Source organism: Cyphomyrmex costatus, unplaced genomic scaffold (genome assembly GCF_001594065.2).
Source record: "Cyphomyrmex costatus isolate MS0001 unplaced genomic scaffold, Ccosl1.0 scaffold1827, whole genome shotgun sequence".
NCBI lineage: Eukaryota > Metazoa > Arthropoda > Insecta > Hymenoptera > Formicidae > Cyphomyrmex > Cyphomyrmex costatus.
The window spans coordinates 22,054-32,922 of record NW_017275855.1 but is presented as its reverse complement, the minus strand read 5'-3'; the positions used below and the strand labels follow the sequence as shown (position 1 = coordinate 32,922).

The window sequence follows — 10,869 nt, the reverse complement described above, 5'->3', positions numbered from 1 at the left end:
CCCTTTTTTTTTTTTTTTTTTTTTTTTCTAGAAAAACGAATTGCGAAATTTCACCTGGATCTGAAATTCGCTAGCCATCTCGACATCATGCTGCTGTCTCTTCCTTAGCTCTAATCGACGACGTTCTTGCGGTCTAGAAAAAGGAGCAATCCTTTTCACAGCGTGCCTGAAAATCACCGACTGGTATTTCAACCGTGAATTCTTTGAGCAATGCGAGGGCAATTTTAGCTTGTTAATAAAACTGACAAGATTTTTATTTTCTTGAAAATGTTGTAAAGATATAAATTGATAATAAGATTTCTTTTCTACCTTATTTAATTGGTATTTACTTCGAAATTTCTTTAACTGATATTTGAGAGTCCAATGTACAATACTTTAAATTAATGTATACTTAAAGTATATTTATTCAAAGTTAATGTAATGATTATATCTGAGGAAGATTATATGCAGCTTAAAATTATATAAAGTTACGAAAAACTGTTATAAATGGGATTTTATAACGTAATTGAAGAAAGTATTTGGATTTGCGCTAAAAGCGCGAATAAGGATTAGGATTAAGTTTAAATGCGATTTATATTATAGATTAAGATAATTTTATTCTGTGATATAATAATTATTAATAATTATTATATGATATAATAATTATTAATATGAATTATATTATATCACAGAAGAAAATTATCTTAATCTATAATATAAATCGCATAAATATATATAATTATTGTATATAAATATGCATATAACAGTATTACATCATAAGATTATGAAAAAGATGCCATTATGATTTATACCTTTGCTAAGGGAAAATTGATAAAAATTAATCACAGAAAGCATAATGAAAAGAATTTTTAAAAACGTGAAGATATATTATATGCAGATACTTCACCTAAAAGTGAATTTATCTCTACAAAGAAGTAGAGAAACATCTCAATATTAAATCTTGTTCTCGTCTGTATTTGCTCGACTTTTGAGAGAGAGAATAAGTCTTATATTAAAATTACATTTAAAAATAAATGATGCATCAGATATTACAAACTTAATTTTTTATTAAAATTTTTTATATAAATAAAAATTTGGAAACTTAAAGATAATAAAAATCCACAAATTTAAAGATAATAATTGCAACAAGTATTTATTGAATTTTAAATTGTTACTAACAATATAATTTAATTAAATTCAGCTTATTTTAGTAAATTTTATTGCCAAAATAGTGTTTAACTTAATACTTTTCTTCATTTTTATATTTAAATGTATATTTAATTTCTACTCGGTAAAACTTTTGTATCATCTTTTCGTGATTTAATTTTCATCGGTGATTCTTTTAATAATTGAAATAGTCTACATACTATATTTAATTTTGATATCATATTTTAGACATAGAATAATTGTGCAATCACATTTCATATTTAAATTTTGTATAAAGAAAGAGATTATTTCCAAATATATTCATTGCAAAATTTTCAACATCATATGAGATAATATCTTTATTTAATAATACATTTTTCATTTTTCTCGTATTTAATTTTATATTCTTATTTTATATTTGAATTAAATTTTATCGAAATATGTTTTAAATTTTCTTGATAAATATCGGTATTTTCAATGTGTAATTTTAAATGAAAATTGTTCTAAAAAAATTTTAAAAAGTGATACTCTAAAACACATTATTCAAAAATGTCTTGAAACTTTCGTTTCGAGTATTTAGATATTATTACATATATGCTTGTAAAATTTGAGCTCGATTTAAGTAAAAATGCGACGTTGCCACGATTTAATCTAATTTCTCTTATGTACTACATAGATTGTCATTCTTTTATTAAATTAACTTATTTCATTATGTGTGTGTGATTTAATATTGTAAGCGTATAAAATACATTGCTTTTTTATTCTTAGATTTTACATAACAATATATGTCGATTTAAATTTGGAGATTATGTTTGAGTCTGTCGTCGACTCACTTAGTTGGGGTATAACCACCTTAAATAATAAATTAGCTGCTTGTAACATCTGACATGTTTTTATTTATGTGCAAATTACTTCCTTTTGCGCACGGCAGCTAAATTACCCCGCGATATAAAACCTCTCTGCTGATTGTCCCTTTTATCGGATAGGGTATCGATTACCACGAAGGGTGAACTTACGGATCGACCGCGCGCTAACAACGAAAGGGATCCAAACAATTACTTGTAGGAAGTAACACGCGGCCGTAAATTTCACCGACTTCGCGATAGTACTTTAGTCGATTTATCTTTCCTCTAGCGATAGTCCGGAATATCGTTTATGATTGACGATTGGAATTCCTGGAATCTACCCACGTTCTACCCGGGAAAACTCGCTTCGAGCCAAGAGACTCGATTCTCGGAGGTCGTGATTTTCCAGAGCGTCTTCCACTCAACTTTCTCTGTCGTCCCTCAATTTACAACGTCTTTACAAAATTGTACCGGAAGTGAGGTACACGCATATTGAGCGACAGTTCCAGTACATACTGCTTTTTCCAGACAAATTCCAATCTTTCCGTTATTATTGTACTCGAGTCTGTGCATATTTTATCGTACAGAGAGAAGAGTAGAAAATAAATAAAGTAAAATGTAAATAAGAGAGTAGTTGAACTTTGCACTCAAATGTTTAAATTTTGAAATTTAAAATGTCAATATATTAAGAGAGTGATATATGATATATATATATATATTTGCTTAGAGTAGAGTTCTCTATTTAGGAACTTAATTATTTAATAATATTACTGGACTATCTACTTTTACATTCGATTAATCCATATTATTTGCACAGGATTTGCACATATTTTATGTTGAATTGTGTAAAACTACGTCGCATATTACCAACAGCGATAAAGCAAATAGAAGAAATTTCTTGTTCGTTATCGTGATGGTAAACTTCGAATTGAAGAATTTTCCACGGAAATCTGTCGTTTCGTTTCGGAAGTTGAACCGCCCGGATGGAATTGCACGACGCGAAGCGAAACGAAACGAAACGAAGTTATGGCTCGTCCCCGTATCCTAAATACCTGGCAATCCTTTCTAATTCCGTCCGAAAATTTACCATACCGAAAGCTCTCCTCTTTCTTATCGCGCGCTTTCGCTAACTCGAACAAAGTCGCAAAAATTTCATAAGAAATAATGAAAGCACGACGACACGAAGAACGAAGGCTCTACAAATATAATTAACCTCGGCGGTGACTTTATATGCATCGTGGGAACGGGTCTCCTGCCGCCGCGATTCGCCCTCGTATTTTCGCAGATTTTAAGAGGTAGCTGCAGGGTTGTATCATCATACATTCAACGCGAATTCGTCTCTGTGTGCAGAAACTATTAATAATAAGTTTAGCAATCTCCATTCTTACGAGCGTTATAAAAATACAGCAAATTGTCGTAGAAAAATAAATATTAACGTGTTTTGAATTGTCAACGATTTGTCTCTTGCACGAGTAATGACAAAAATTGTAATATTTTATTTATCATGTAATGAATTAAATTATTAAGAATTACAAATATTAAAAAGAAAATTTTTTATATTGTAAACGGATAATAAACTAAATGGAGATCGAGTTTTAAACAAAAAATGTGAATGGGGGTAGTATAATTATTGATATAATTATTATTTATAATATAGAAAAATTAAATTGTAATTATTTACGTAATTATATTATATATATATATATATTTATAGATTATATTACCTATGTATGATATTATGTATTTGCATATTCTACATATATATTAATTAATACTCATGAGTTTAAATATTCTGTAATGGTGGAAGATCCAAAAAAGTCGCCAATTATATGATAATTGAATCTAAATGATCCCTTTTCTCTCGATAAATTCGATTACTGGGTCTTTATTAACCGGTGTCACATTCTGTTCTCTTTCCAGAGGATGAGAGCGCCGTGGTGCAGGGTGTCGTTACGCAAGATGGTCTCTTCGACGGCAGTGTCGTGACCAGATTCGAGGAGTACTACATCGAGCCGTCGAGCAGGTATTTGAATAAAAATGAAGACACGTCGCCGCCCTATCACAGCATAGCTTATCGCACCTCCGATGTTACCACCCCGCCACATCCATTACCCTGTGCCAGTCATCAGCTGCATCAAAAGGGGTCTCTTCGTGATTCCTTCGATAGGTAAGTTCTATCTCGCGCTCTTGAATTTCTAAGCGACGATTATCGATGCAGACGAAAGTATAAATCGCTTCTCGGATCGTATAATGGGTTTTGAGATTCACAGATAATTTTTTTATGCTGTTGGCACGACGTAATTTTTTTTATCACACCACACAGTAATATCATTCTATTAGGTACTCTCTATAAGTAAGAGAAGTAATTACAATTTATCTTTTCTTTTAAATAATAGTTATCTTTAATAAAGATTTTCTTAATAATAGTCTTAAAATATATTGGATTGGAGGAAAATTTCTGCAGTATTTTATTAACTCAAAATTGTATATTATACATGTAAAAAATTAGTGATTATATTCGTTAAAGCAAAGTTTCAGCTTTAAGAATCCGATAATTTTTAATGTTACGAGCAATTAAAATCAAAATGTTTCTTTATTTAATTAGCGAATAACTCAGGAACAAAAAATCGTACAAAAATATTTTTTTTAAATAAATTTTTAGGAAAAATTGACTTTTCACGTTAACTTTCGTACATTAAAATAACATCTTTAACGTCAATATGACGGTAAATAACGTCAATTTGTGCATTAGATCTTGCATACACAGGCTGTTTCCTTTATTCATTACGTTCTATAACCTATAACTTAGAATTAAGTGTGGAAAAATGTTAAGAAATTGCGTATTCGTACCTGTATAATACTATTATAAAAGCCAGTAAAAATGAGTATATTAAAAAATTTTGTTTTTCGGAGTCCTTATATTCTTTAGAGTTATAAGTCTTTTAATAATTATTCACGTCCGATGCTAATAGATACTTAACTTATAAACATAATTTATCAATGCGTATGAGCCATAAGAAGATTATGGATCTGAGTACAGGATTGCAACATATTAAGACAGACTTAAGTTGTAGACATAAGCAACGCACAAGCTTTGACGTATGACGTTGGAATTAATTTATACTAATAACATCTTAGATAAATTGTACCAAAACATAAATCAGACACCGAACAAAATCAATGTTGAATATCACTCGTAAACAGATGACTCAAAGACAAAACAAAAATGACAGTTTTTAACCTATATTATCAGCGTCATATCAGTGTCATTATCTTTAAAAAAAAATACTTCGTTTAGAAAATACAATAGAGGTACGATTTAAGTCGTCGGTACGACGTAGCCAACTTCACCCATATAGTTTTGAGTTAATACAAACTGCAGAATTTTTCCTCCATAACCCAATACTTATTACAAATTTTAGAAAAACATTATTATGTATTCTAAATAAGAATTTATTTTCTTTTTTTTTCTTTTTTTTTGAAGAATTGTATAAAATTCTATTATATGTAATAATCAAATCAAATTTGTATTAATTTAATAATCTTGAGAGAGATTGAAATATTAAATTAACTAAATACAAAGTATATTTCGATACTTGTGATAAACTTAAAACAAATTTGCGAATATATGAACTTTTGAAGTACTTTCAAAACAAGTTATATTTAAATACAATGGCGGACTTATATTCGGATTTCAGAATGTGTTATATAACGTGAACTACAATATATGCTAATGCATGCTAATATCATTATAAGTACGCTCTGAATACGCTCCAATATGTATATTTTTCTGTTTATAGATCAATTGTTTTTAACTTAACGATGACGTCAAAGCGATTGTTTGAACTTTTTAATTTTATCATATAAAATAGACTCAAGATTTGATTCGTGGTGATATACAACATATAATTTTTTGGCGATAGGTACATGCATTTGTATTTAAAGTAATTTTCTAAAATGCAATGTGTTTATTTGAGAGATTTTTAATATATTAGGGCGCGACGAACTTTGTTAACGATCATATTGAGATGATTTATCGTGTAAAACGCTTTATATATAATTCATATATTTTATAATTAAACCTCAAGTATTATTTATAATAAATATAACCGATGAAATGGCTGTGCTCTTATTAAGACATTTAAGTACTTATGTTCTCTCTCGTATATTTTCTACTTTATGAAAATATATTTGCGAAGAAAATGATAAAAGAGCATATTGTTGGCAAACGCGCTATAATTTAGACACGTGTAAAGGAAATTCCTGCCGCCCGGCCGGGATTATCATATATTATGCGTTCTATGTCAGTCTTCATATGGCGGACTTTAAATGTAAATTTAAACTTCGCGATGTCTGTTCCTCTAGATATAGGTACAACAATTCTCAAGCATTCTACGAGCCTCTACTCGGCGAGCACGTTGCTCTCTACTCGAGGGAAAACAATGCGAGAGTGTTAACATTAGAAACGAATAATGACGTCGAGTACACGGACGCGTAAGTATCTTGCATTTCTGGTAAAAAAGATCTCAAATCTTTTTCCTGCAATTAATGTGCGCAAATAAATTTATTTTATCACAATATGTTGCGCTATTTTTCAAAGCGTGGGAAAGTTTAAATTAGATTATAACGATATAAAAAGTTTCAAATGTTTATTTAAAGAGCAGAAGAATAAGAATAATCAATTCCGTTTTTAGAAAAACGGTCATATATATCTAAATACTTCTCTATGTTACAATGTGTCCTTTTTTCTCTTCTCATTAGATTTTTACTTTTTCTAATTTAAAGAACATCCTGTTTTTCTAAAAAGAGGAATTGATTGAAGTTATTCATTTGATGACGGGGAAGACAATGAGTAACATGGAAGAGACGACGGTTTTACTCTAAATTCTAGTAGCTTTGTCTTTGGAGTCGATTCACGTGTCAATTATTAGTGAAGTACCGGCAAACGTATGTGCAACGGTAGACAAACCGAGCAAAAGTTAAAATAGAATTTGGAGAAGTTTGGAAGTCCGAGAGGAACACGGAGTTTTTCATCGTGCAATAAAAGCGACCTTATTTCTCGCTCCCGTCTGCAGCGTGAACGGCAGAGATCGGATCGCGAGGCATCTGCACAAGCGCGCGACGGTAGATCCCCGGAAAACTACCTGCATGCTCTACTTGCAAGCGGACCATCAGTTTTTCGCGCGATACGGCACGGAGGAAGCCTGTATCGAGGTGATGACGAGGCACGTGCAAAGAGTCAACTCCATCTACAAACACACAGGTGGGTTGTTCTTCCTCGCGGCGATATACCGCGCGCGCACGGAACACGGTGAGAGATGATCTAACAGTTTTCGCCACGAGTCGGGAAAACGGACACGGCGAAGGCCGAGGGGAGAAAAAAGTCGGGAAAATTGAAAACTACTTGAGGAACGTGAAAAACGTCAAGAGAATCTAATTTAAAATGGCCAGGGAATATCGAGGACGCGAGGAAAAAAGCAAAGAAATTCAGAGACTTTTAAGGAATGCCAGGGAAACTATGGGAATTATGAAAATTTTCTGGAATTTCACAATTTCTACCGCGGTTGATGATATTATGGGGAAGAATTTATTTGTTTGATTTTTATTTTGTTGATATGTAAATTTATATATATTTATTTAAGGGTTTTAATATTAAGCACAATTATGCGTTGTGTTTACATAGAAAAAAGTACGATAAAAATAATAAATTTAGTTTTTTTTTCTTTGTATGTCAGCATACGCGTGTGTACGTCAAATTTTTTGATTTTTCTCATTTACAGTTTCGGCACACTGCAGTAAAAGCGATGGAATTATTAGATGAAACTTGAAATTGCGAAGACCGCTGAAAAAGTAAATAATTAGCAAATAACTAGAGAAAGTAAAGCAAAACACAGTTTTCGAATATTATCCATGTAAATAACTCTGTTTAATGCTACTTAAATTCCATGGCATTAATATTCAATTTAATTCGAGAAACACTGATTATAAAATATATAATATTGTATAATTAATCTTTGTATATCCAGTGAAAGATATAATTATAAAAAATATTTATTTTCGTAATTTTTTTTCGTACAAGGGGAAAGATACAACGTAATTTTTTGAAAGTTAAGCGAGTAGCATAAAACGTAATTAAGAAGAATAAAATGTGTTTATATATACATATACATATTTTTATAATACAAATGTATATAAAATTTTTTATTTTGCAATTTTGAAATTAACATGAGATACGCTTTTAATGCTTTTTATGATAAATATCAATTTAAAATATTTTGATAAATGTGTTTTATTACTCGATATATCGTTGTAAAACATACGCTGGTCTACTTATTTGTATATACAGTATTTTCATTACCGTACTGTTCCATTATGTATAACATATACTGAGTTCTAGATTACATGCGAATTACTCTGTTTGGACCAGAGAGCGGTAATCACATGGGAATCGTCATGTGAGGCGCAAGAAACAGAACTAGAATAACGCACGAGTTTAAGTGAATTATTCAATTCTGATGAATATGCAATTTAAGAAACAACTAGTGTTTAAACAGCATCACGTCTGTTTTCAGATTTCAATCAAGATGGACGGCCGGATAATATCAGTTTCATGATCAAACGCGTCAAGGTGCACAGCGAGGATGCATTGAGGGATCCTCATTATCGTTTTCCGGGCAATTATGGGGTGGAGAAATATTTAGAGCTCTTTTCAGGTAAAGACCTCGTTGCCGCTCTTTGTTAATAAGCCGCAATACGGCGTAATGTCGATACGTCAATATCCGCAAACGAGAGGATTGTACTGTACTAATACCTTGATGTTTGCCTTGTTATAGAGGAGGATTATGACGCATTCTGTCTGGCTTATATGTTCACGTATCGGGATTTCGAGATGGGAACTCTAGGTTTGGCATGGACAGGCGATCTCAAGAATGCTGGCGGCGTATGTGAGAAAAACGGGGTATGCGTGGCGAATAATATTAGTAGAATTTTTATTTAAAAAAATGTTGATTATATTTTTTATAAATATATAAATAGTATGGTAACAACTCTAAATTTTAAAAAGAATTAATTACATTAAGTTATAGACTTTTACAAAATCTATAACAATTTATTTATCTTGTACTCTCAACATTATATTTGAAGCATAATTCCACTCATGGTGATCAGCTGATCTACTCTGACAAAAGTTGATTTCTTGTTACGTGATTTCTTTTTGTGATCGTTGAAACGTAAATCGTTACGAATATGAAGCTCGATGAAAAATAATTATTAAAATAATGTTATAGCATTACCGCGGCAGCATGAAGTCATTAAACACTGGCATAGTGACCCTATTAAATTACGGAAAGCACGTACCGCCTGCGGTCTCTCACGTTACTTTGGCTCACGAGATCGGCCACAACTTCGGCTCGCCGGTACGTACACTTCCGTTAGTTACGTTCAGAAACAACGCGTTCCACATTCCGCGGCCTTGTTATACAACCTTGTCCCGTCAATAAACGAATGACGTGTATGTCGTACATCTTATTGTTCTTTCGCGTCCAGCACGATCCGGAACAATGTACACCGGGCGGAGAGGATGGCAACTTTATAATGTTCGCCCGTGCTACTAGCGGGGACAAGCGTAACAACAATCGCTTCAGTCCATGTAGCTTGAATGCCATAAATCCAGTGCTCAACAGCAAAGCACGTTCTCCAAAGGGATGCTTCACCGGTGAGTTTTATACTGTGGGAGCAACGGCGAACGCAATATATCGTGACGTCGTACTGAGACGAAATTGATCGAACCAGCTTCTATCTGCTCGTCCAATTATTCCACTCCCGTTTGCTCTAACCCTGACGGTACTCTGCATTGTTTATTGTAGAACCGCAAGTATCGTTGTGCGGCAACGGCGTGGTGGAGGAGGGCGAGGAGTGCGATTGCGGCTGGGAGGAGGATTGCAGGGACTCGTGCTGCTATCCCCAGCGCCGTTATCCGCCGTCCGAGGAGACCCCGTGCACTCTCACACCGCGCGCGGTGTGCAGTCCTAGTCAAGTATGTATGACGCTTGTAAAAAATGCGAGTTGGACTGTATTGTCGAGGGAATTTTAGGACGGCTTTTCTTCCTTCAAAATTTAACTCGAAGCCGCGCTTGTGCTTTTTCAATCTTGAATATTAAATGCTAAGTGTTCAAGCGTCCAAATTTTTCAAATGCTTGCTTGTCCAGTTGTATATTTAACGTTCATTCAATTGTTTAAATATTCAAATAGCAAAATATATGTATTAATATAATACACACATGTGTGTGTAATCAATAGATGTATAAATATAGTCACATTTCAATCAATTTTTTATGAAGCCATTACATCTTTAATATTTGATCAAATTTCTGTTGCACAAAATTGGGCGTGTTTATAACGTAACAAATAATGTGTTTAATAATTGATATGTGTAGTATTCGTATTTCGTGTAAAAGATTAAGATTCGCTCGTGTATATTCATCGCTCGTTGTTCGTTTATTTTGCCGGAAATGTTAATTAATTTAAGTGATATCCTATGAAATTTACTTTAGGTAATTTACTCACAGACATGCATAACGTAATTACGCGGCGCATCGTGCGTATGACGTGATGTAATTTCGACGACTCTATTTGCTTTCCTTTTCAGGGTCCGTGCTGTACCAGCGAATGTAATCTCCGTTTCGGAGACAAGTGCAGAGATGACAACGGCTGTCGCGATGCGAGCTTCTGCGACGGTCGTTCCCCATACTGTCCGCCATCCATTAACAAGCCTAATAAGACCATTTGCAACCGCGAGCTGGTTTGCTTCATGGGGGTAGATATTAATCCCATTAAAAACTATACACGTGTTCTCTTATTAAATGAACAAATATGATCTCACGTGCGCGAAACTTGTGTT

The 10,869-nt window shown here is 32.8% G+C and overlaps 1 protein-coding gene across 1 annotated transcript in view; it reads left to right on the top strand.

Annotated features, from left to right (window-relative positions):
* Positions 1-10,869, top strand: part of LOC108772314 (disintegrin and metalloproteinase domain-containing protein 10) — a 69,832-nt gene that overhangs the window by 56,533 nt on the left and 2,430 nt on the right. The window contains exons 5-13 of the mRNA XM_018537833.1: positions 3,891-4,137; positions 6,336-6,464; positions 7,046-7,233; positions 8,543-8,683; positions 8,804-8,928; positions 9,257-9,385; positions 9,516-9,684; positions 9,836-10,005; positions 10,618-10,785. Coding sequence (XP_018393335.1) covers positions 3,891-4,137; positions 6,336-6,464; positions 7,046-7,233; positions 8,543-8,683; positions 8,804-8,928; positions 9,257-9,385; positions 9,516-9,684; positions 9,836-10,005; positions 10,618-10,785 — 1,466 coding nt within the window. The remainder of the gene's footprint in view (positions 1-3,890; positions 4,138-6,335; positions 6,465-7,045; positions 7,234-8,542; positions 8,684-8,803; positions 8,929-9,256; positions 9,386-9,515; positions 9,685-9,835; positions 10,006-10,617; positions 10,786-10,869) is intronic.